Here is a 25857-nt window from a genome sequence, read left to right on the forward strand (position 1 = left end):
GACGCCGTAGCTAATGAAGATGAAATGAGTCAACATGAGAGGATGGAGATCACATTCACCAGCCCAACTGTTCGGTTTGGAAACGCTGACGGAGAGAGCTAACGCTAATCACCAGCTGTCTATTGGCAGGACGCGGCTGAAATGACATTTACACGTTCTGCTCTGATGCTGGAGCAGTTTTCTGATTTGCGAGCCAGACAGCAGGTAGGCTAGAACAGACGCAGACGGGATTAAAAGACGCCGCAGCGAGGGATGAGAGAGCACCCTGCTGCAAATAGCTTGAAAGCGCAACATCGGCTTCACACGGAAACACTCGCCGACTAGGGAGAAGTGAGGCAAATGAAAGATGTGGTTGCTGCAGCTGATTGTCTGATACATCGCATCGGTATTGATCGGCAGTCGAAATCCTTATCAGGGCCTCGAACCCCACACAGAATACAAAAATAAAAAGGGGCAAATTCAAGGAAGTATTGCTCGATAACAATACAAGTATTTGCACATTGTAAACAATGGACCGCTGGCCCACACGCTGAAATGAACACAATTCTTCTGCAGCGTCTGCCGATGACCTTTCACCTGAAAATCACCTACACAACGCTCAGTGGGAGGACGGCGCCGCTTCTCGTGTGTGCAACTCCCACACTAAGACAGCCGACCACGGAGTGGTGAGGTTTGGACCGAGAGCCACGCACAGCGGGCCCTTCATCCGCACACTTTCCATCTTCAATCTTATACGACACGCGAACCAAACGTCAAACGCCGTTCCACCTCGAGGGGCCGCGGGGAGCCGCTCTGTGACAAACGGCAGAATTCTGGTCGTCGACGGAAGCTTTCGGTGTGCGACAATATAACTGCATAAATATGTTATCGCACATGTTATCTAACAACGCTGAGCACAGCTCCACATTTAGAGGAAGACCGCTCCCTGCTGGAGAGAAAAGATACTGCATCTGTGGAGTCGCACGAGTCTAACGTGACAATATAGATTGACAAAATAATCATTAAATACGTTTAAAAGCTACTGAATGCTTATTAATGGCAAGTACCAAAGAAATACTCGTCGGAGAATGCACTATAAAATAATGAATGCAAAATGTAAATGTTACTAAATCCACTGGTAAACATTGAAAGAGCTCAATTTATTTTGCTTCCCTAGGATGAGACACAGTGATAAACCTTTTTAGCGGTTTCCTTACCTATCAAGTCGGTGGAATTCTTCTGCATGAAGTTCTCACAGATCCTGATGAACATGGCCGTGGTCTCTTTCGTAGGGCACTCCCCGTGGCTTAAACACACAGGAAGACGTTGGTCTAATTACGCGATCGAAAGAACGAGCATCTTAACGAACGACAGAATCATGACTCTCACCCTTTACATTGGAGTTTGACGTAGTTTATGCCTTCTTTTTCAATCTCGTTGCGTTCATAAAAGCGAGTAGTGTTTGTCAAATCCACAAGCAAACCCATTTTCACCTGAAGTCAGACCGGAGAAGAACGTGGTGAGGCGCAGGTCATTCGCTTTCAAGTTGTTACTTTAAATGTACAACTTTAGACTCACGTTTAGACTTTTTAAAAAGTTGGACAGCATGCTCGGGTGAAACCTGCACTCCTCTGCGACTTGGTCATCATATCTGGGTCCCAGCATTGTTTTCATCGGCAGGAATTTACCTATAAGAGTAAGAGAAAAATCACAATGTCAGTGAAATCTGAACAATCAGGGGAAAAAAAAAAAAAAAGTTTCCTGATTAAATCAAAACAGAAACCTGCAGCGATGATTTATCAATAAGTGTCAAAATAAATAAACATCTAATTTATAACCTTTTGAAATAATTGCGATCACATTAATTCCTCCAGAGAACAGGGAGCATAAAACACCGGGCAGACACCCTAATGATCTATTGGTTAGTGCGCTAAAAACTTTATTATTATTATGTATTTACAGATTGATTCTTTTTCTAGTCTCTGCCAAAGACTAATCTCAAGCGCTACATTATCAAACCAAATTAAACCGGAGCCAATGAACAAATCCGGCATCAGGAAACCTCGACTTTGACTAGAGTTTAATTATTATCCCTAAATGATCCACGATCTCAAGGCTAGCCTTACATAGCATCACAAGCAACCATGCTACAGCGCTGCCCCGCTTTGTTTGGACACGTGACGCTCTGACAGCCCGAACGTTAACGATTTATCAAAGGCCGGTGGTGTGTTTCTAAAATACTTCCTCTGATACACATCGAGCGCAAAACGAAACAGAGACGATTTAAATGTGAAATGACGCAGAGTATTAGCTTTGACAAACCTGTTAGCCACATGTGCTTATTTAACCAAATTAACGCCCGGCCCGAATGTTACCGTACAAAAAGGCTAACGTTAAAATTAAAAGTCTGCGCAGTAACATTTATGTTGTGTATTTATGTCAACTTCGCATTATTGAAACAAAATATACGCGCTTGGACTACTTAGCGCGCTAACGGAACGACGTTGTGACGCTATCCTTTTTCTTTTTTTTCCCAGTGACTGACAATAAATAGCTAATTGCTATTTGTTATAATAATAAAAATAATAGTGTGAGAAATGGGAATATGAATTATGTGGGCATACCGCGAGACGAATACCAGACGCACTAAATTACCAAGCTAAATGCTAACAACAGTAGCATGAACGTGAATGAGTTGGATTGGAATATTTTCTATTTCTCACCTGCCACAGGTTGTCCTCTTCTGGGACAGTTTCGCCACCGAGGAGGGGGTCCGGTGTGCGACATGTTAAAGTACGGTACGGTACGGTGGATATTACTCGCTAGCCTGTGGCTAGATGCTCGGTCTCAGATCAAGCTGATGCCCGGTTGTCGTTCACCCAACCACCGCGGATTAAAGGCCCTTCGGCTGCTAATTCAAGGGAATTATCCAACGAGTATAAGACAGTTCGACATACCGACGGGCCGGAAGACATTTATACGAGATATATATTCCTATAACTGACCGCAAATTAGCGTCAAAACAATTATGCTTTCCTCTTCGTCTGGTTTGACCATATCGAGAATTTTAGCAATTGGCTAGCATACCGTCGATAAGAAACGAACCGTGCAAGCTAGCAAGGCTAAAGGGCTAAACTAGCTTGTCGACTTGTGAACGGCTGTCGTCAGAGCAGCGGGTCTCATTATGCTGCCACCTGCAGGTGGAAACATGAAATGTCACAAAAATATTAATGATAATGAGAAATTTAATAAAAAATAAATTCGATCGATTTAATTGTCTTAATTGTTGATTTTATTTTTAACTAAACCGTTGTGACGAGAAGGTTTGACTGTATTAAAGTAGCACTGTAATAAAGTTGTACACAAACAGCTTTTCTGTTTCAAGCAAGCAGGTTACTGCAATTTTTAATAGGCATAAATAACACTTATAACAAGTAAACATATGGTAATCTCATTATGAAACACACAGTAACTAATGTTGCGAATTTCACAATAAAATTTGCAGCATGCTACTATTTAACAAACTTGCAAGGATAACCATTAGCAAGATGTACTTTTATTTTAGACAAGCGTTGCCTTTTATTTATCCCAGTAATAGTTTACATTTCTTTACTTTCGGAGCAGACGGGGCCACGCAGGATGACGTCACACACAACCATGGCAAGATATTAGATCACATGAGCTTCATTTTCAGCTGATGAACATGTAGGATGAATATTTTTCAGTTTCATTTCACCTACTCTGACCTTGTTCAAACATGTCCAAAGTGACATAAACCGTTAGCGGCGCCGTCTTCCCTTGCTCTTTCACTGGAGTGTGACTGTATTGCTTGGTCTTTCCCATTTCCACGGGACTCTGACTCCAGTATGGCGTGGACGGGCTGTTCTCTGAAGAAAGCAGATTTGCGGATTCTCCAGGAGACGACGGATCTTGTGTCTCTACAGGTTTAACCGGGTCTTCATTCTCTACGTCTGCTGCTGGGGTTACAGCCCCATCAGAACGTCCCTCCGACCGGTTACTGTCTGGGTCATCATTGGAGTCGGATGCGAGCAGATTGGTGGACGTTGTCTGAGCTTCCTGTGTGTGAACATGAGCACACAGGCTTTCGGATGGATTGTAGAACGGCTGTAAGGGGGGGTATTCCTTCTGGACATAAACACAAAAACGGTCACCACTGAGCGATCACTTTATAACCATCTTTTCCTTCCCTACTACAAATGACCTACAACCGAGTCATCTTTCTCCGTCATCCAGGCTGTAATGGATGGAATTTATTCGTATTATTCCTTTACTGAATTCACCTTTTTCAGCGTCGCCGACGGCCACAACGCCAGAGAACTGAGGCCGGGGTTAGGCACCGGCTTCTCCATGACCTGCTTGTACCTTTAAAACAGATCATGAGGGAATAACATTCGCTATCATGTGGCCATAATATGGTTTCATTGTTGCTGAAAAGGGAAATAATTCCTATTTGTCGACCTCTAAACTTACTTGAAAGCGCAGAACAATCCAATAAATAATACAAGCAGTATGGCGACGCTTCCGCCGATGCCGAGCTCTACGCCGAGCTTTGAATCTGGATAAAATTGCAGCATTCAGAAATATGCTGTGAATGAAAGAGACCCTACGAAGCAAGTTCCGATCCTTATTCAAACAAACATCAAGTCGTGTTCCTTTATTTCCCTGAGCTGATCATCAGCAAGCGACTCACCGAATCGTTTGGTTTTGAAGAACCTCTCATCGCTCTTGGTGCTTCCAGTCAGAGCCGTGGCCTTTACGTAAATGCAGTACTGAGTTTCTGGATTCAGATGTTCCAAAATGGTGTCTTGTCTCGTGTCAATTACTGTAACATCTGGAAGAAACCCAGGACAGGAATGCCATGAAGCCTCAGCGTGAATAATTCCCCCCAGTCCTCCGACCAATCTGAGGCGCCCTTACTGAGCTGGGGTCCTTCTGTGGCGCAGTAGACGACGGTGTAGTTGACGACAACGCCGCTGCACGCCTCCTGCGATGTCACTCGCCAGCTCACGTAGGCGCTCCTGTCGTTCGGATAAACCTGAGCGATTGTGACGTTTCCTGGTTCTGTAGGGATGACGTTTTAAAAATCACACTTGTGGGATATGAGAAAGGGAAAAAGACTTTCTCAGAGTCAGAAAAAGAGCAGGATGGTACCTCCGACCCTGGAGCAGACCTGAAGGGCCTGTGTCCCGTGGCCGGTCTGGTCGCCCAGCAGAGGGGTTACTGTAATATCATAGGGCTTCTTATCCAGGAGGTCTGGAAGAAAAGGAATGCCAGTCAAATAATATGTCCTCGGAAAAAGGCAGGAAGCACATGCACTTAATTGTCCTGTTTGGTCGGGTAATGTTGAATGCCTTTTCATTTTGTATGAGATCTCAGCACGGTGGCGCAGTGGTTAGCGCTGTCGCCTCACAGTAAGAAGGTGCTGGGTTTGAATCCTATCTGTGCGGGGTTTGTATGTTCTCCCCGTGTCTGCGTGGGTTTTTCTCCGGGTTCTTGATTACGATAATTTGTCCGTAGTTATTGAGTGTGTGCGCGAGTGGCTGTGCGTCTCTGTGTGGCTCAGCGATGCCCTGGCGACGCGTCCGAGGTGTACTATCCGCAGCCCTCTCTGACATCCATTAAACCACTTCGTGCCTACCGAACAGAGTTGCATTAGTGCAACTGGTTTCCTTCCAGTGGAACCGATTTCCCTTGTGGGTGTAGTCGACGACGTAACCGCTGACTTCCTGAAGAGGAGCCTTCCAGCTGAGCAGGACGACTCCGTCAAGGGTTGCGGTCTGGATGTCGGTAACTCGAGGAAGGCCTGCCAATCGAGATCCAAGACGCTGAATCATTAACGTGCATCAGCGCGCATTAATCTGGTACACTGGAAGCGATACGATCCATAAAACGGCAGCAAGCCATTAAGGGCGCTAAACTGATCGCATTAAAACTCACTCTCTCCAGCCGCCGGGACGTAAACTGAGTCCTCCGCAAACAGGACGTCACTTTGGAAGACGGCGAGATCGATCCGGTGCGCTTCTGGGTTCACTTCGCAAACTGAACGGCCACACAAAGAGGTGGTGCCATTTCCTGCAGCCGCGTCTTCCGCGCAGGGCGTTTGCTTGATCGTGTAGGTAAACGTGTCGGGGCATTCGGCAGGAATCTCCTGCGTCAATAATAAATGCGAAATGTAAAGCAGGAAAATGCAGGTCCTAAAGGCAGCAGGGAGGCCTCCGTACCTTCCACATGGCACGAACCCTTCTCACGCCGGTTTGCTTTGATGCAGTTATCTTTCTCCACAGGTGCGGCTTAAAATCGCTCTCTGTAAAGGATGAGATAAATCCGTGAGGACAGGACCGACGTTCACATCTGGGACTGACCGTCTCCAACGCATCTCGACGGCTGAAAAGCGACTCCTGGTTGACAGCACTAGGTAAGAGACTGGTACCGATTCAGCCACCTGTCAGTTCAGATGCTGATGCAAGCATCTTACTTCTCAGTTTGACCAGAATCGTCTCCTCCTGGCTCCAGTCGCTCCAGGGAGCGTCTTCCAAAGCACAGCGGACGGCAAACGTGTAGTTCCTGCAGGATTCCAGCTCTCCGACAGTCACTTCCTCTTCATCGAGCACCTGGAACAATCAGACAGCTCGGCTCGAAATGCTCATTCACATTCGAGGGGGAGTCCACAAACTCCCAAAGCCGAATGAGTCGCTTTGTTTCGTTGGTAACACAGTGCGAGAAAGTCCAAGGACAATTCTTACCTCTCGAGTTTTACTCTCATCCTCGGATGGAGAGGTGAACAGAAGCAGACAAGATTAAAACGCATCCTGGTACATATCATATCCGTCACCAGGTAAACACGGACACTCATCTCTACCTTATTTTGAAAGCCGACCTCGAGTGTTCCTTCACGGACAACCTGAAACGGAGAAAAATACCACCTGTGAGTTTTTACTGGTTATTTGTATGTTTCTGTGATCCCTCAGCGCTGACGAAGCAACCAATGCCCGGGATTCGAACCTATGACCAACAAATACGTATTTAAAACAGCATCTGTGTTTCAGACAAGGGCCTACCTTCATGTATTTCACCTGACAGGGATACCGAAACGACGACACGCGTGGCCGGATCTTCCACGACGCCCATATATGGTCAGAGACAGCGGTAACGTTTAACACCGGCTGGGTGATTTTCGCTGAGGGGAACAAGGATTTATGACAACCAAATCAAGCTCATTCACATTTCTCACCACAAAAATGACGTCACGGTGATGCGCACTTATTTTTAGTGGCGTGAATTGGTAATGGTCAGAGAACGTTTCCAAGGCGGACTCAGCTCTCACGGTAACGTTGTAATACCATCCGAACGGTATCGCGGCTGCGATGTCGTAGTAGTCGGACGTGCACGTCGTTTCGTGCGAGTTGCAGAGTTCAATCTGGCGTTCGCATGACGAACTGAAAGACACACACACACACACACACACACACTTAAAGATCTGTTCTTCTATTAGCGCTCCTGAGATGAACAGAAACTGGAATAAACCGCACCACAGCACGGTGTAGTTGATTTCCGGTGAGGAAACGGTGCGATGCTCCCATTCGCAGGTGAACAATCCTTCCGTCGTCTGGTTCTCAAAATGCAAGACGCACGACAGGTTGGTGGGTTTAGCTGCGGAAAGTTGCACACGTCATGCTTATTTACAGGGATGCACGTACTCACAGGTGAGTACCGGGAACGCTGCTTACAGTAACTTGTGACGGTGGTGCCGCCCAGGATGTTCTCGGTATCCGCGCCGTGGCATTGCACCGTCGCGCTGGAGCGGCTGAAGTTCCTCAGCGTCAGGACGGCGTGCGTGGCGTTGCTTTTTGACAGCCCGTCATCCACGCGCTTGTTGTCCAGCGTCCAGAAGACTTTCCCACGGACGCACGACGTCCGGCACGTGATCTCAGCGTCCGATCCCTCTTCGATGACGTGGTCCTTAGGGAGGACGTCGCAGGCGTTGCCATGGATACCTGGAGGAGACGATAAGGCTCAATCCTAATATGTCCTTTATTACTGTGGGATATTTCCAGCGTTTATAAAGATCCATCAAAACAATTGGTTTGGAAAATGATCTGTCTAATTCACAATAATAATAAAAAAAAACAAATACAAAAACAAGTACAAATGACGTATAACTATTACAATAAATGTAAATATAGAATATCTCAAGTCTTATATTATATCTACTGCAGTTGAATGTTGTATTGATCTTTGTGGTTGCACACGTGTGTTATGTGTTTTAAAGATTTAAAGGAGTATTCTTGTACGTTTCAGTTAATGTTGTCTGTTAGAGATGTGTTTACAGTTTAGGAGAACATTTTTAAAAGTTCCCAATAACTTGTGGCATTTCTAAATAAGACATTTTTACTGGAAAAGAAAATTGTAGAGAAAATAGTTTTGTTTTTTTAAAGGAACAAAATAAAGCATTGATATTTGCTGCACGTTATTCCTACATAATATGTCCTGAAATAAGGATTATTATCTGGGAAGTAAATTGAAGTAGTTACTGTTCAATGCAATAGACGTGGCAGTCTTAGATCTAATTCATTTGTAATTATATATGATAATATACAGAATTCTTCAGTTAAAATCTAGACATTTTAAACCCTGGTCGTTCACCTCCACGTCAACAGCAGCAAACATTATGAAAGACAAACCAGAATCCCAGACCTTCATCTGAGCAGTCAGGAGGTCCACACTTTAAAATCAGGATTTAACAACCATTATAAAAATCAAATCAAAGAGGTTTGCTTACCTTCAGAAACTGAAAGAATCACAACTAGGATGAAGAGTGCTCGAAAAGGATTCATGTCTTTTATACCAGAACTGAAAGAAATGTATCTTTAATGTACATTTCAAAATGTCTTGTTCCCAGTTGTGTAAGATATCTAATTAAAACCACTCTAACTGTGTCTGTTACAACGGACAGGACGCCACGCAGGAAAGCGTGTTCCTTTCCAAATCTGTGTTGTAGCCATCAAGTAACAGGAACTGAAGCAAACTCTGAAATAAACGGGAGGTGTTACCCAACTGGAGCAGTGAGCAAAGAGGAAGTGAAGTAATTTGTCAGCGGTCTGCCAGACTTCGATAATATATCTGAATTTATGAAACAGCCTCCTCCTCTCTAACATGCTACTATGGTGAAGCTATGACTCACACCCCCACTTGCTGGGAAATAGCTCTCAATTTCCTGGGGAGTATTAGCCAGCACAATATTTAGAGTAGCCCAGAATCACATACGAGAATTGGGTGGATGTAATATTCACATCCTTTACTTAGTAACATGCTATAAAAATCAGGAAGAAAATAAATCTAAGTATGATCACGCTTATCTTACTATTCTAAATAAAAAGACCCCAATACATAAAACTGCCCTCTCCAACTGCTGCTCTATTGTCCGGTTCCATTAGCGCCACCAAGTGGTTACATTCATGCACATAATGTTTGAATGTGTTAAATACTTCGTACCTTTATTAACAGAAAAGCTGTTTCTATGATATTGGTTAATGTAATAATTTAATTAAATGTCTCTATATTTATCTTCACATATATATATAATAATTATATAAGTCATACATTTTATAATAGAATCTTAACTTTTATAAACGTTATTACACTGCATTTTATTTATTTTATTGTTGCTAATCTCCTTTTATTTTAGGGAAGGAACGCGAGTTTGACGCTATCTGTGATCCGGAAGTAGATTCACCAGCATCCGGTTCCCTGCAGCTAACCTTGGTAAACAATCGCTGACATTTGAGTTCTTTGCCTTCAGACAGTTCACGAAAAATACAAATATCATATAATTTAATAGCATAATACTTCCAATAAGTGTATAATGCGTGAGGGTACGTATTTAAGTCGACATTGTTTCCTGTTACTTTCGTAATTTGGACGGCTACAACACGGCGCTGCTACTGAAACGAGGCCCGCTAACCGGCTCCATGTCCGCTGCGGTGCTGCTAGCCGCTGTCGTCGGCGGCGGCGTTCTGCTGCTTCTGCGTCGCTTGTTCCCTCGACAGAAAGCTGTGAAGCTGCTCCGGTATCCTACCGACACCATGCGGGGAAAGACGGTCATCGTGACCGGGGCTAACTGCGGGATAGGAAAGGCTCTGGCTGGGGAGCTGCTGAAGGTCCAAGCCCGGGTCATCATGGCCTGTCGGGACCAGAGGAGCGCCGAGGAGGCGGCCGAGGACATCAAGAGCCGAGCTGGACCGGAACAGGGGGAGGTGATCGTCAAACACCTGGACCTTGCTTCTTTTGGATCAATACGAGCTTTTTGTAAAGACATTAACGAGGTAGGTTGATGAGAAGCTAGATGTAGTTCAATTACTGCTGAGAGAGCTGTCCGAGGTGCTGAAATTCTCCAAACCCACAGATCACAGTAGCTGTGATCTCCGTTTCTGTTGTTGCCATGGTGATACACTTTAGTGCAACTTCTAGTTCTAGTGGCAAGAAATGTTGGCCTGTTTTTTGTTTGTTTGAAAAATAAAAGAATTAAATGTTGGTCCTCTAGCAGAATTCTTGGAATGGGAAACCTTTACAGAAAAAATATCTTAACTTCTTTGTTGCTTTACAACAAATAATTTACATCCAGAAAAATACTTCACGTTAAAAAAAAAAAGAATGTAGAAATTATGTAAAAACAGTCATGTTAGCTTGATCACAATTAAGTATTGTACAGTTGTATGAATGAACTTTTTTAATCCATTGTGTGAGACCGAACCTCTCAGTTGACCTAAATTGAAGTTATGGAGACTTAAAATTAATAAAATATTTCTCACCATTCAGGAGGAATCCAAGATTGACGTGCTGGTCAACAATGCGGGCGTCTACCAGTGCCCCTACGCAAAGACGGAGGACGGTTTTGAGCTGCAGCTGGGGGTGAATCACCTGGGTCACTTCCTGCTCACCCACCTCTTGCTCGACCTCTTGAAGACGGCGGCTCCCAGCCGCATCGTGGTGGTTTCCTCGAAACTTTACAAGTACGGCCGCATCAACTTTGACGACCTGAATAGCGAAAATAACTACGACAAGGCTTTCTGCTACGGTCAGAGCAAGTTAGCCAACCTGCTGTTCACGCTCGAGCTGGCCCGTCGGCTGGAGGGCACGGGGGTCTCGGTCAACGCCCTCACCCCGGGCATCGTGAGGACCAGGCTCGGCAGGCATGTTAAAATCCCCGTCCTGGCAAAGCCGCTGTTCCTCCTCGCCTCTTTCGTCTTTTTCAAGAGTCCCCTGGAAGGGGCCCAGACTCCTCTCTATCTCGCCTGCTCCCCCGAGGTGGAGGGAGTGTCGGGGAAGTGCTTTGCCAACTGCGAAGAAGAGGAGCTGATGGCCAAAGCCACAGACGACGAGGCGGCCAAGAGACTGTGGGACTTAAGCAGGAGGATGGTCGGCCTCGCTAGCTGAGCAGAGCCCCCATCCATGGTTCTGCGTGGATGGGACCTGAAAATGTCCTTATATGGGATGTAATTAAATCTATGAATGGAATGAAATGTGTGTCTATTATTCTATTCTTCTGAGTTGAGGTGGAGTAGCGTGCATACTTGTATGCGTTGTATCATCTTCTTAAGTAACTTCTCAGCACAATCTGATCTGTGGCGCCCTCTACTGGGATATTTAGGCTTTAAATCTCTCACCTGGAAAGCATGTAGTGAAGATACAGCAATAATTAGTATCACTATGGGTTTTTTGTTGTATTAAAAAACTGTCTTTTATTAGCAAAACAAAAACGTGGCTGTTTTTTCCTTTTCTCAGCACTACTCCAAAAAAAGAGAAAAGTCACACGACAGACCCAACGGCCGTTTGTAAAAGACAAAAGGTCTCAATTTAGGACAAAATAAAAACTCAATATAAGTGTGATTAAAAACGTTTCTGGTTGGCATCTTGACAAAAACGTACAATCCTGTTTCTGAACTCGCAACCACGAGGAAGCATGACTTCCTCGTGACTCGCGCTGCTGCAGCTTTGCAAGGTTGACTAAGAAAAGGGTCTTCCTCGCAGTTCACCCACTCGACTGCTGATCGGCACACATCCTAAAACCGCCGCCGTCATTCACATTTCAGAGCCCACATTAAAGCGAGGCTTTGAGCTCAGGTGTGTAATTTGTGCTTTATTAGGCGAACAAAAACAACCAAACTATATAGAAGCATGCATTGCTGTCAAATAAACAGGGTTACAGTGGTTTAATGGGGGTGTGGGCGTCCAAATCTGAGGTAGAATGGGGCCATGAGAACCTCTCTGTGGGATAGAGAGTGAAAAATAAGATGATACCGACTGTCAAAACGTTCCATCGATAACAGCGTAACAACCAGTTTAACCAACAGAAGCAAAGCAAAATGCACGGTTCATATCGTCAAAGTGATTCCTTTGTTTTTGTCGTTACATTTTAATCCTCATAAGGCCAGCACTTTTCAGCCGATTAAAAATTCATGACTAAAACCAGTTCCGTCAACGCTCAAAATCCTTCTCTGAATAGGATCGTCAACCTTTCATTTATGTACAGCTTTAGCCAGATTTGTGTTACATTTTTGATCGTTTTGGATTTAGGTCTCGCTAACATCTACTTACAAAATATATATCACTCAATTCTTTTTAGTTATAAGTATATATCTGTACACTTGTACTTTCAGTAAAATTAAATCTGATCCAATCTGAGAATGTCAGGCCGCTTGAGCTCCTCTCCTCCGACTGGCTCTTAACTCTTCAATGCGACTGTCTCGGTACCTTTTATAGTGTAAACTGTTGCTATCCTCTGTCGTACAATCAAAGCTATAAAATAATGAATGATTTGGCTCCTGACTTCCGTTCAAACCTTTTCCTCCTTCCAAGGTGATCTGTCCGGCAGCAGCAGCAGCAGGTGTACCGGGACACAGCCGGGCCTTGCCGAGGGTTAACCCTGATTAGAATGTCAGTTCAGAAGCGTTCCGTAAAGCTGGGCCTTGGTCAGACTGTCCTTCCTGGTCAGACCCAGGGAGCCAAACTTCTGGTTGTACGGCGGAGGGGGGGGTGGAACCGGCGGTGGCGACTGGCTCGCCTCTGCTGGCAGGCTGTGCATTTCCGCTTGGTAGTGCTGCAGCTCTGCCGCCATCTCCAGGCTCCTCTGGTTCAGAGACTCGGTGGAGCTGTTGGGGTCTACGTAATCCGTGCTCTGGCCACCCGCCGCCCCGTTACCCTCCCTGTCTTTGGAGCTCCCTGAGTGGTAGAGGCTGTGTTCGGACCCCTGGCTGTCCTCGGCTCGGTACAGGTGGGCTGGGCTATGAGCTTGCCGCAGCCCCGGACTGCATTCGGGGCTCGGGCTGACCCACCCGGCTTCCATGACGCCCTCTCCGTGCTGGTAAAAGTCGGCCCCCTCTTGGAAGCTGCTGTAAAGCGGCCCGAGTCGGATCTTGGCGGGCCGGACAGAGAAGTGCTGCTCTGAGAAGCTGTAAGGTGAAGCCCGGCCCGGGCTGCGGTAGGCGTGGGCGCTCAAGTCCTCCACGCTGAGTTGTCTCCATCGTCCAATCAGCTCCTCCTCCTCCGGGGCTAGTGTGCTGCCTCGACGACTGTCGCCGTAGGCGACGCTCGGGGACGACGACGGGGGGAGGGGCTCGTAAGGTTCGCTGAAACAGGAGGACATGGTGCGGCTGTAGACGGGCGAGCTGCCGTCCTGGTGGTGGCTCAGCTCCGTCTGCTGGAAGGGATGAGCGTTGGCGAAGCCTCTCGGACTGTCCCCCTCCCAGGAGGAGTCGCTCTTCCTCTCATAGTCTCCTGCATCTCTCCATTCCATGTAGAGGGAATGGTGGCGCGGGGAGGAAGCTGCACTGCTGGGTGGGTCGTTCCCTTTGTCTTCGGACCCCCCTCCGCTGAAGCTGGAGTAGGAGCTGGAACCTGCTCCCAGCGCCGGGGGGAACTTACCAAAGTGCTCCTGAGAGAAACTGGCCCTCAACCCCACCGAGCCCTCCTCCGCGGTGCTGTCGGTGGAGTTCTGCGGCCCGTACATCAACTTCCTCTGACCGTGGAGGTCCATGCTGGGCCTCCGCTCGCGGTGCCGGTCGTCGGGGCAGTACAGCGCCGTGTCGCTGCTGTACAGGTCAGATTTATAAGCTGCACGGAGTCCCAGCCGCTGTCCCGGACCCAAGCGCTCCAAGACGAAAGTGTGGTCCCGGGTTTGAGGGCTGGGGGACCGGGAAGCCTGGCTGCTGCTGCACGCCTCCTCCGGTTTCTCAAGCGCTTCCGGGTAGGTGTGACCGAGAGGAGGCTCCTCCGTGTGCATGGTCAGTCGCTCCTGCAAATCAGCAGGCAGCTAAAAGTGCAAAGGGAATGGCAGGAAGTGAGTGTCGTCGAACCAACAAATGACCTTCAGCCTAACGGATGTCACACAGAGTGATGGTTTAATAAAGTTTTGGTTGGTGCCTACCTCAGACTGCATAATATCAAGTCCCTAATGTGTGCTAAGAGCAACTGCAGCACCACGATGGAATTTTGTAGTCGTATATGAAAGCAGAAAAGCATCATCTCCTTCCACTGTCCTTTGTGCTGCTCTTTTTTTTTTTATGCTACTCTGCAAGTTTTTCTTCCCCTCCATCTGACCGTGACAAACAAATAGGACCCATTCGTCACTTCCGGGCAGATTTTAATTTATGTAATTATCTTTACAAGTTTACTTGCTGATGGCATCGCTTTAATGTCACTTTGTCAGGGGCCACTCTTTGGACAACTTAGGGTTACGCCGCAATACAGTCCCGTAGGTGATTTGTGAGGACGTGCACTGATAGGCAGAATTATAATTTTAATTCTAATTATCAAGCCTCAATAAAAGATGAACTGAGGAAAGGAAAGCGCTTTCCTCCATCTGCCGTCTGTGCTTCTCCATAGCAACGAGCGTTAAGCCAGCGCATCATCAACAGGAACAGAGTCGCTTGTTCCTAATTGGCAATGAGAGGGAAGCTAATTATAACAAACAGCCCAAGAACACGCATAGACGCTCCATCATGAGAGTTTGGAACCAAATTTAATGTCCTATAATTCCGACTGCGTCTTTTAAACCAGGTCAAAATGAGGTCCTTTTTTTCGTGTCGTGTAGAAATTTGAGCCGTTTCCCGCCCTCGCGCCACTTTGTTTTTCCCAGTCGAGGCGCTCGAGCTGGCGCCATTGATCCGACGCACGTCACAAAAGTGCTGCAGTGCCATTCGTCAATATGTCTTCAATCAGCCCCCGCCCACGGGGACCAGCCGATCGGCGGACACGCAGCGAGGCCGCCCGCGCGTGACCTCTGGCCACCGTTGCGTTTGGCAGGACGTCCGCAGAACAGTTTCTCATCCTGTGGTCAGCGGCTGCGTGTGCAGTGCACGCTGGGATATTTGATGAACCACATTTGCTTTAATGTTTCCACTCTGGGGAAAACATGACAAAGTATTTTAACCTTGTCACACCGGTGAGGCACAAAAAGCCCAGAGCTGTCCTGTTAAAACACTCATCAATACCCACAATGCATTCCGTTTCACAAGCAGCGGCAGGAGGCGCTTCCGATTCCATTTTGCCACATCGTTTCCGTGGTGCTTCACGCTTCATCATTGTAAAACAAGTGAGATAATTACTATCTTTAATTCCCCCCCCCCGTCTCACGGATTGGTGCAAACACAATTTGTAGTATTGTATCCTCACTTTTCATTTCCAATGATGCCTCATAATAAATTGATTCTGGGTTTCCATCCAAGGTCAAGGTGAAAAAATCACCTTGACCTTTCTGAAGTGCATTGCAATCAAAATGAACAAATGCAAATCGAATATTTGGGGCATCTTAAGGACGTCAACATCTTCCAAGCGCTAAATAAATAAAAGCTGAAAACTGTGAAAACATGACAAAATACAGAGAACATTGAAGCTAACAGGCAGAAACGCAGCCAAAAATAATAATAGGCTGCAAGAAACGCAGACGGCAAAGGAAACATTTCAGGACGCTCTTCTTTTTTTCACCAAAATAATTACTTTTGCTGCATTCAAATGTTGCCGGAATAATCTGAAAAAAGAGTTCCCCTTTAGGAAAATTGACATGAACCTCCTTCCTGTTTTTGGGAATGTATTTGCACTGTGCTGAGCTTTTAGATAAAACTACAACGCAGACGCGTTGAACTCACCTCGGAGAGCTGGGTCCGGTACAGGGACTTGTTGCACTGCAGCAGCTGAGCAGCCAGGTTGCAGTCCTTCCTGTACAGGTCCTGTGGAGTCACAGCATTACGGGGTCACCCTTGGGTACTCGCTTACCCCGTTTTGTTCTTTGTGTCTTTAGGTATAACAAAACTGGGAATAAAATGGCCGCTCCATTCATTGTTAATACTTTCTTTAAATAGGGCAGGATGTCGGATGGAGACGACGCACTCTTCTGAGAGCCACTCAAGATCTCTCTAAAATAGATATGGGAAGCTGAGAAATAAATACGGAGGACGGAAATGCTTCTGCCCGTCGTGGCAAATTGAACTTCCTTCCCCAGAGGTGAAAGGTCAAGAGGCTCCGCCTTACGTTGTCCACTTGGAGCTTCTCGATGGTGTGTTTGGCCTCCATCAGGTGGTTGTTGAGAACGATGATCTCCCGGCTCAGCGCTCGCTTCTCGTCGTCGTGATGCTGAGACTGAAAAACCACAGAGAAGCTTCAGGAGTTTTAAATGGATGCGACTTCACAACTGGACGGCCGATTGTAATAATAGCCCGCCTGACCCGACGTGACTTGTGCATTTCTTTCCTCCAGCTCTCCGTGCGGGAATGCAGATGAGCGGATATACAAGTTCTTAAACACTTACATCTCTGTGGATCTTCTCCTCCAGATCTTGGTTGATCCTCTGCAGCGCCGAGTAGCTGCTTTGTATCCTAAACGACACAACGAAGAACGTGGTGAGCAGATAAAGGCTGGAGCGCATGCATGCGGTTCATAGCAGCGACCGGAGACCTGTCCAAACTGAGAAAGTGCACAGCGGCAGACTCAGCTGCGCCGATAGGACGTCTTCATGTTTTATTCTGTGATCTGATGACCCAGGGGGGGGGGGGGGGGGCAGGTGCATGATGCATGGGGCAACAGTTCCAGATAAGAACTCTGAATCAGTGATTCCCTCCCAAACTTTCCTCTTCACCTTGCTTTTCCTGGGGAAATGAACCAACGTCATTTTGACTAGACTTAGAATTAAGATCTTAAGATTGAGAGTTGCGGTAAGCATTAGAGCATTTAGGCAACAACAGCAGCCTCCATTTTCCCAGTTTTCTGCGTAGCCTGGCTACATGAGCTTAAGTGAATTTAGTTTTGTTCTAATTCTAAGATTGCAACCCTGCAGGCCCTTTTTTTCCAGAAACTCATTTGTTTCATTGGATTAAGCCTGAGAACGGATTCGAGGCAGGGAAGGATTTCTGTTCTCTGTTGTCTTTCTATAGGGGCAGGTTTTTATGCTCGAGTCAAACCACGGGGGGGTCAAATTTGCTACAATACTTCTAAGGATAGGTTTGTATTGTTTTTAAATCGATTTCAGGAATCAATAAGGTGTTTTTGAGAATTGAAATTGAAAATTGTTAAATTAAGTTTATCAAAGTTTTCTTACTTGCCCCTGGTGCGCTCTAAAAATAGCCCTATAGGCGGTTTATCATTGCGTCTTGTGTTTCATTAAATCTTGTAGAAGTCAGGTCAGGCATTAATAGTGTTCTTTTTATTTGGGCTATAAAGAGCTTCTAAAGCCTCCAGAGTGCATTACATCTCTCCTCGACTTTAAAGCCGCTGTTCGCTGGACCGGAATACAAGATGGGCTAACTTCAGATACCCACGGGAACGCACTGAAGTTTGAGAGTTCAGAGCAGCACTTTGGATCGCAGACACTGAGCGAAAAGCTACGAATTTAGAACCAGAACGTCTGAGCCATGTCAATTGTCTGCTTGCAACTTATATATATATATATAAATATAAACAGGGATTTTTTATCAAAATCTTCCCCTGACTTTGATTTTGACTCGGTTTATGATGAACCCGGAGTATTGGAAAGTATAAAAACATTTATTTCACAATAGTTCTGAACAATTTAGAAATACTTGCTCTTTTCTTTATCATTTGCATTTGTTGCACAGAGAACAGTAAACACTGGTTACTTTAATGCGCTACATAAAAAGGACATGTGACCTTAAACTGTTCATTGTATTTTGTTCAAGAAACTGTGCTTTTATTTTGAAGTCTCTGGTTCAGGTAACTTAGAGAGACACTGCAGTGGGTTTCATTCTGATTCCACTGCAGTCCAATAATTCATTGCATCATTACTAAACATCCCAGAACTGCGTAAATTCAGATTTTGGGAACTCTTTAAGGTTGTCTGATCATTTTCTTGATGGGGGGGGGGGTACAGTATTGTAATGACAACGCCCCACCTGCGCAGCTTATCCGTGAACTTGTCCAGCTCCTCCTGCGCCCGCCTCAGCTCCGTCTCCAGGTACTGCCGCGTGGAGTCGAACTCGCTCTGCAGCAGCTCCAACTTGTGTGTTGTGTAGGAAAGCCTCTTCCTCAAGTCCTCCTTCTGCTCCAGCAATGAGCTACACACATGCGCACATGCGCACGCACACGCACACGCGCAGCAAATGATTGCGCTCAGGGCGCATGATAGAACAAACGAGCTCAACTTTGGTTCTGCGCGCATCTCAATGGACTTCTGAGGGTTCGCGCATCTTTTAAATGCGCCCCCGAACGGCCATGCAGCGTGATGAGAGCATCAATAAAGGGTGATAAAGGCAGAAAAGTTGCGAGAAAAGTGCTTTGCATGAAGAAAACATGCAGTGGAAACGCAGATCTCTAATTAAGAATCCGGGGGGGGGGGGGGGGCAGGGATACGCAGCTTTTTAAATCATTAGATCTGAAAGCTCTGCAGCCGCAGCGCATCACAGAAACCCAATCAACAGTTAAATTTGGGGGGGGGGGGGTGTAATGTGTGATATTATATCATTTCAATAGACTGTGAAGGCTCAGAACAGCGAAACCCTTTCGCGCGCAATGACGGCTATTATCAGGGTGCGCGCATTACCTGGATCGGAGATCGATCTGATAAAAGGGCAGGTATGTGAGGGAAAAGAGGAAATGTCTGCTATGATGGATCCGAGCGCGCACGGGTCCGCTCCCGTGATGGATCCGAGCGCGCACGGCCGGGCCTAATGGGCCCTGCATTGACGGGCAGATGGAGGAAGGAGGATAATGGCTCTATCTGCAGCCCAAGAGATGGAGACGTGGCCACGTCGCTCTCTATACAAGATCATAGACGCGGGGTGTCTTGACTATTTCATAAAAACATCTTCCCCTGGAAATGTCTATTAACTGCTTTTAAAATTGTTTTTTTTAATACATATTTATATAAAGTTATTTGCGGTTGATAGGAAAAGACATATTTTTCCGCGTCAGTGTCGCGGGCTGTGAACGCACCACCGGTCCGCCACAATAGAACGCGAATGGTTTGAAATTTTGCATCCTCTGATTACTTTTTCTAAAAATAGGCAATTTCGTCACCATGGAGACACAATGCAAATGTGGCTTAAATTATCTGTCAGAAACAAAGACGACAGGGGTAAAGATAAGAAATAAAGGGCTCTTAACACAATTCGAATTAGACTTTTGGGGGGGGGGGGGCTCGCAGCGGGTGGCACTGGTTGCACCCCCCCACCCCCATTTCTCTCTGACAGCCAGGCATTTCCAGGGGAATGCAGATATTGCTGGTTTGATATCGGATGAGTTTACGTGAAGTAGCTGCAGGGATGACCCCCCCCCCACCACCACCATTAGTGACCTCCCCGGCGAATGGGAGCCGCGTCAGACACAATGAGTGCTTTCATTCCGGTGAGATGAATGACGAGGCGGCGTGATTTCTGGGCCCGGAGAGGCAGGACGGGGCTGGGCTGGGGAGGGGGGGCTTGTTTAGGAGACATGAGGACGGACGGAAAGACGGCGTCTGTGTTTTCGACTCTTACCTTTTCTTCGGGTGTTTGCCGCCGTTTCGGGGGACCTTCAGGGCGGTCTTCCCGATGTATATCTTTTTCATGGTTCGTCTGTGTTGCTTCCCTCTCATGTGTTTCTAGGGCTTGACCAGGAAGCCGCCGTGTTCGTTAGCTAAGGCCGACCTGTAGAGCTCTTAAGCGCTCTACCTGTTGATCCTGCCAGACAGAGGAAACACAACTATTAGCATTAGCACCCGTGCTACAACCAGGGGCCCTTTTTGAAGGTAAAGGCGCCGTATATTTAGCATTTTAATTACAACAGAGTCCGAAACGGCTTGCAGCTCTTGGAAGGTTAAAGTCCCTCTCCTTGATGTAGCTTTAATGCTAATTTCATTGGATTTTCTTTCCGTTTTTGTTTTGTTTTGACATCTAATTTCCTCACAGTGTCACGCCGCGCTGCTTCCCGCGCAGCGGAATCGGAAATGAAATCATCTCGGACATCAGCGGTAAATGTCGCGTTGGGGGTTCCGGCGATTAAAGAGAAAGAGTTTCTTTATGTCCTGCAAGCGAAGTTCAATAATCTGCAGAGGGTGAGGCAATTATTACATTACGGGGTAGATGAGGGAGGGGGGGGGGGGGGGGGGGGCAGGTCATCGGGTGATCACAAGGCTGAGACAAGCAACCAGAACCAGACTCCACACAGACTCCATCAGACAAAGCTTTTCATACTTTTTCCTTCTTCTTTGGAAAAGTGGGATGAATTAAGGGCTTCTAACAATCTAAGTCTGAAAAAGCATCGACTTTTGTTCTATGTATCAGGACTTAATGACCGTCTGGGTGTGCGGCGCGATCCGATAGCGGCTGCAGTCCGGTAATAATGGACCCGATAATTGTCACCATGTATAGATTTCTGTGTTTCTGAAGGGAGAAAGACATCAGCATTATCAAGCCACACTTAAAGCCAACAAAAAGACCACTGGGGGGGGGGGGGGGGGTAACACCAAAGTCTTTCATGAGAAACAACAAAAGAGTGGCCTAAATTTAGCAGCAACCTGCGCTTTCATGCAGAATCCCACCCCTCACTCAGAAGATAGATTCTCAGGCCTCTTAAAAAGACACTAACCAGCTTCATGAAGCAGACATCACCCCCCCCCCCCCCCCTCGCCCCCCCTCGCCTGCATGAGGAGCGTAGCAAGGCCGTCGCTACTCTCAAACGTTTCCAGCATCCTTTCGTTCCTGCACCCCAACCCCGCAGACAAACGGCGCACATTCCATCCCAGCTCCTCCGCGGACAGGAAGCGAGGAAGGGCCGGGAGCGTGCACGCTGCATCTGGCGTGCACAGAGGAAGCGTCACATTCGGGGTGTTGAGATTACAGAAAGAAACGTGTTGGGGAGACACGGCCTGAGGAGGAGGTGGGGAGACACAGCCTGAGGAGGAGGTGGGGAGACACGGCCTGAGGAGGAGGTGGGGGGACACGGACTGAGGAGGAGGTGGGAGACACGGCCTGAGGAGGAGGTGGGGAGACCTGGACCATGGAGGAGGTGGGGGGGACACGGACTGAGGAGGAGGTGGGGGAACACGGACGGGGGAGGAGGTGGGGAGACACGGCCTGAGGAGGAGGTGGGGGGGACACGGACGGGGGAGGAGGTGGGGAGACACGGCCTGAGGAGGAGGTGGGGAGACCTGGACCATGGAGGAGGTGGGGGGGACACGGACTGAGGAGGAGGTGGGGGAACACGGACGGGGAGGGAGGTGGGGGGGAGACACGGACTCCTCCAGATGGTGACGGCTCACCACTGTCACTCCAGTTGCTCCCCTCGTAGTTAATAGTCATAGCACACCTCCTCTCAGATTTGGTGTGTGTGTGTGCGTGCGTGTGTGCACGTGTGTGTGTGCATGTGTGTGTGCATGTGTGTGTGTGTGTGTGTGTGTGCGTGCGTGCGTGCACGCTGCAGCATTCAATCTCCTTTTCCCAGGAATGAAATAATCTCTAACACAAAAGTCAAGCAGGATGCATCTCTCGCCACGTCAGGTGCCCGCTGTCGAGCTGCCGGGCGCCACAGCCCCCCCCCCGCCCTCACCCCCCCCTCACCCTCTCACCCTCTCATCCTCTCACCCACTCCCTCGCCTCGGCTTCCTTTTCGTCGATCCTCGCACTGCAGCAAGAAACACAAAAGATGGGGCTGGTTTGGATGCCGCTGCCTGCCGCCCACTCGTGTCATGCTGAGAGGAATCCAGACCAGTGAGAAGAAAGGGGGGGGGGGGGCAGGAGTGGGACGATTTTAAAACTCAGGAACTCGGAAGACAGAGCAGCAGGAAGCGTTTGGGAGAATACTCGAGTAGCTGCCATCGAGACAAAGACCAAGTTAGAGAGAAACAGCAGCGGGAGTAGGCGTGAAGCCCCCCCCCCCCCCCCCCCCCCGAAAATCACAATCTCTCTCTCCATTTCCCTCCACTCTGTCGAGTTGTGTTTCTCTTTCTCGTTTGCCATGCTGACAGGTCGGCTTGCAGGAAGTTCCCTCACCGCAGGCCCAGACCTCGCGCTTCAGAGCCGGGGGGGGGGGGGGGGGGGTTGACTCATCCAGCAGCAGCAGAAAAGGCTCTCGGTGCCTTCGTATATTAAGAAGGTAGCTTAACCTGCAGCAGTCAATAAGCCCATGCAAAGTGTGACTCAACCATCCCAGAGAGGGGGGGGGGGGGGGGCAATGCATCGAAAGGCGGCAAAATCTCGGTCTTGCGAAAGCGCTAGCAATAAATCACGCATGTTGAAATAAATGCAAGCTAAAAGAAATGGCGAGATAACCCAAAAGCTGTCGGAGAACTCACACACACACACACACACACACACACACACTCGTACACACACTCACTCACACACACTCACTCACACACACTCGTACACACACTCACTCACACACACTCGTACACACACTCACTCACACACACTCACACACACAATGCAGCCTGAATCCTTCTGAGAGTTAAGCTACATTTAAGATGATTTTATTTAAATTAACAGTAAAGAGCCGCCATCACGCCGCTCTTAACCTACTTCACAGCAGATTATTATTAAAGGTGAAATATAATAGTACATATTGTATTGCATTCTGCAGCAGCAGCAGTGTACTATATTTGTCTATATTAAGAATAGACATTCCTTCATGTGGATTTTGCCGGATTTATTATTTTATTTCTCTTTAAGAACAAGGGGAAGGGTCGGAGGAACGCGAGCAGCTTTCGTGGGGATCAGCTCATTTAAAATAGAACTGACAAATACGCTCACCAGTACATGAAAGCACACACACACACACACACACACACACACATCACGCCGCCCACCAGCACTAACATGTTGTTTACAAGTAGAGCTCGAATGGACAGGTAATGATTAGACGCAACAAAGAAACCACCTCTGCAGATCCTCTTCTTATTTGTGGAAGTATAGCCAGAATACAACTGACAATATTAACAACAATATTAAACTGCAGTGCAATTGTAAAATAGTCGAGTTATGGCTGCCGTAATCTGCATTTACAGTGCAGCGTGGCAGACCGGCCTCATCATCACGGGGAATAAATCTAACCAGTATGATCTGACCAGCGCGGCTGCTGGAGAGGACAAAGGGGAGGAGAAATAATGGGGTTGAGATAATAAGACAAAGTTAATGGCCCCCAGAGGAGCTGTCAGCTTCACCAGAGAGATAGGGAGAGAGAGGGGGGGGGGGGGGTCCACCACAGAGGATAGAACCGAGCCTTGGGCTCCATTTAAACAGATCAACATTGAAAATTCCATTTACGGATTCAAAAATCAGTTAAAATACATCAACTCTGATTCACTTTTACTCTTCATGGTTGGTGTAGAAAGATACCAAGAACAATCTAGAACCTTTTGATGATGATCCAGATCACCATGTGGACGGTGGAAACCCAATTAGGAGTGTGAACGAGCTGCTTGGTGGAGGTCTGTGCTCTCCGAGTGCTTTTTAGTTATTGAAATGTAATTTTTTTTTTTACAGGGTTAATATGAGACAAACATCTGGATGAGCAAATGGACAGATATAATCTGCTAATCTTCATGCGATGCTAACTAAAACTAGAACTCAAGAAAAGCTTTTTGTGTTCATCTGCAAACTCCACCTACTGCTAAAGATCATTTCATATGATCAGAAGCTGGAGAACATCAATTCAATTGATCATAATCTGTAAGAAATAAATAACACATTCACATACATTTTGAATTAACCTCTAAAAATAGCACACAAATAAATGCTTTAAATTAAAGTAAAACTGCTACTAATACACTAAAATATATATAATATTTTTTGTATGGTCATGCCTAAATCATTTAAACTCTTGCGATTATTAACTGTCAATTTAATTTGATATTTCCTGCTAGAATATCTAATATTTTTTGCTTCCTTTCTACCCTCTAACTCACCACCACATGAGACACTTCTGGGGGGGGGGGGGGGGGGGGCTTCTCCTTTAAATACTTTAAACTCTCTTTGGGGCCCCCCCTCCTCTGAACATCCCTGCTCCGATACGGTGGAAGGAGCCCCAGAGACGAGGTGTGGGGGGGCGGGATGGGCCTCTCAGGTGGATCTGGGCTCCCACAGGTAAAGGGGGGGGGGGGGGGGGGGCTACCACCCCTCTTATCTTAGTTGTTCTCGCAGACTCAGATCTAGAAGTCATGAATGGACATTTTTACTAGCGTGACACACTCAAGATTCGAACCCTCGTGATCCCTGAACGCGTTTCACGTCAGCGCCACGCGCGCACGCACGCATGCACCCTGCGGTGAATCCTCCACGCGTGCACGCAGCAGCCACGCTGCAGGAAGAACACTTCCAGTTCCAAACTCCCAGAGAAGGAAAACATTGTGAACAGCATCGACGGACGCGCAGAGAGCAGCCGTGCACGTCACATACAGATGAGCGCGCACGCGCACGCGCACGCACACGCACACGCAAAGTCAAAGAATGCAAATGTACCTTCCGCTCACGCAGAGCTTCGTTCTGGAGACGGAGAGATTAAAATCCTGCCACCGGATCTTCTCCGGGAGAAACGGAGAGGACCCCCCCCCCCCCCCTATCTGGATCAGTTTACCTAGATCCCCCCCACCACCTCACCCCCCACGGCACCGCCACGCCACGCAACAGCAAGACGGATGAAGAGAGGAGTCTGTGCAGAGAGTGGAAGGACGGAGAGGAAGAGGAGGGAGGGAAGGAGCTGAAAGGAAGAAGAGAGGGAGCGCGCGGGGGCGTGATGATGGAGAGGGAGAGAGAGAGAGAGAGAGAGAGAGGGAGAGAGAGAGGGGGGGGGGGAGGAGAAGCCTACCTGATGGTGTCGCCACCGCTCATCTCCTCACCGGGCACTCTCCTCTTCCTCTCTGTTTTGTTTACGTTTCCTCCCCCCCCCCCCCAGCTCTGCTCCCTCCCTCCCTCCCCACTCCATCTCCGCTGGTAGGCGAGCCGGACGCTCCTCGGACGGCAGCCTAAATCATATCATGCCCAGAGTGTGAGAGAGAGAGAGAGAGAGGGGGGGGGGGGGGGGGGGGCTGCCAGACTGCAGATACACAGCGAGCCTCCGTGAGGGATGCTGGCAGCGACTCCGCATCCTTGTGGGGGTGCTGAAGAGAGAGAAGAGAGAGAGAGAGAGAGGGGATGGGAGTATAGGGAGCAAAAAGGGGGGGGAACAGGTGGTTGAATCCATTTTTCAGAACGGGATGAATTATGTACTGCAGAGAGACCGGTTTGGGGGGGGGGGGGCGTATGCGTGTGAGCGACAGAAGGCTGCGAGAGCGAGAGAAAGAAAGAAAAAGTGTGAGCAGCTGAAACTTTGTTGGACACGGACACGCTGTAGTGAGACGAGCACCACCCACTCTCAGCCCCCGCACCGCCCACGTCATCT

The 25857-nt window shown here is 47.7% G+C and overlaps 5 protein-coding genes across 7 annotated transcripts in view; 1 reads left to right on the forward strand and 4 right to left on the reverse strand.

The window, feature by feature from the left end:
- The window catches only part of rngtt (RNA guanylyltransferase and 5'-phosphatase), a 45407-nt gene extending 42429 nt beyond the window's left edge, over nt 1-2978 (reverse strand). For both annotated transcript variants that reach the window (XM_068753580.1, XM_068753579.1), the window contains exons 1-4: nt 2703-2978; nt 1558-1667; nt 1369-1472; nt 1197-1285 (exon numbers count right to left, since the gene is read on the reverse strand). In XM_068753580.1, the coding sequence (XP_068609681.1) occupies nt 1197-1285; nt 1369-1472; nt 1558-1667; nt 2703-2766 (367 nt within the window). In that variant the 5' untranslated portion in view covers nt 2767-2978. The remainder of the gene's footprint in view (nt 1-1196; nt 1286-1368; nt 1473-1557; nt 1668-2702) is intronic.
- A 733-nt stretch (nt 2979-3711) lies between these two features.
- On the reverse strand, nt 3712-8834 carry LOC137909642 (interleukin-6 receptor subunit beta-like). Its single transcript, XM_068754104.1, has 17 exons — nt 8780-8834; nt 7728-7994; nt 7530-7650; nt 7261-7436; nt 7059-7177; nt 6878-6901; nt 6744-6764; nt 6476-6611; nt 6222-6304; nt 5938-6148; nt 5639-5803; nt 5152-5253; nt 4918-5061; nt 4691-4831; nt 4471-4555; nt 4281-4362; nt 3712-4104 (listed from the first exon to the last, which is right to left on the reverse strand). Exons 1-17 carry the CDS (start codon nt 8832-8834, stop codon nt 3712-3714), a joined length of 2325 nt encoding a protein of 774 aa, XP_068610205.1.
- Nucleotides 8835-9055: 221 nt separating this feature from the next.
- rdh14b (retinol dehydrogenase 14b) lies at nt 9056-11475 on the forward strand. 2 transcript variants are annotated; one of them, XM_068753462.1, is made up of 3 exons: nt 9056-9073; nt 10083-10322; nt 10816-11475. In XM_068753462.1, the coding sequence occupies exons 2-3, from the start codon at nt 10083-10085 to the stop codon at nt 11431-11433; spliced, it is 858 nt and encodes a 285-aa protein (XP_068609563.1). In that variant the 5' UTR covers nt 9056-9073; the 3' UTR covers nt 11434-11475. The 2 variants fall into 2 exon arrangements, with proteins under 2 accessions (XP_068609563.1, XP_068609562.1); XM_068753461.1 differs by lacking the exon at nt 9056-9073 and having other exon boundaries at nt 9756-10322.
- A 648-nt stretch (nt 11476-12123) lies between these two features.
- Nucleotides 12124-20077, reverse strand: si:dkey-174m14.3 (uncharacterized protein LOC563117 homolog). Its single transcript, XM_068753916.1, has 6 exons — nt 19980-20077; nt 18399-18560; nt 16802-16868; nt 16525-16632; nt 16143-16223; nt 12124-14308 (listed from the first exon to the last, which is right to left on the reverse strand). Exons 1-6 carry the CDS (start codon nt 20075-20077, stop codon nt 12935-12937), a joined length of 1890 nt encoding a protein of 629 aa, XP_068610017.1. The 3' UTR covers nt 12124-12934.
- A 1967-nt stretch (nt 20078-22044) lies between these two features.
- LOC137909643 (cytosolic 5'-nucleotidase 1A-like) overlaps nt 22045-25857 on the reverse strand; it is a 4980-nt gene continuing 1167 nt past the window's right edge. Inside the window, exons 4-5 of the mRNA XM_068754105.1 lie at nt 25785-25855; nt 22045-22104 (exon numbers count right to left, since the gene is read on the reverse strand). Of these exons, the coding sequence (XP_068610206.1) occupies nt 22045-22104; nt 25785-25855 (131 nt within the window). The remainder of the gene's footprint in view (nt 22105-25784; nt 25856-25857) is intronic.

Source organism: Brachionichthys hirsutus, chromosome 20 (genome assembly GCF_040956055.1).
Source record: "Brachionichthys hirsutus isolate HB-005 chromosome 20, CSIRO-AGI_Bhir_v1, whole genome shotgun sequence".
Taxonomy (NCBI): domain Eukaryota; kingdom Metazoa; phylum Chordata; class Actinopteri; order Lophiiformes; family Brachionichthyidae; genus Brachionichthys; species Brachionichthys hirsutus.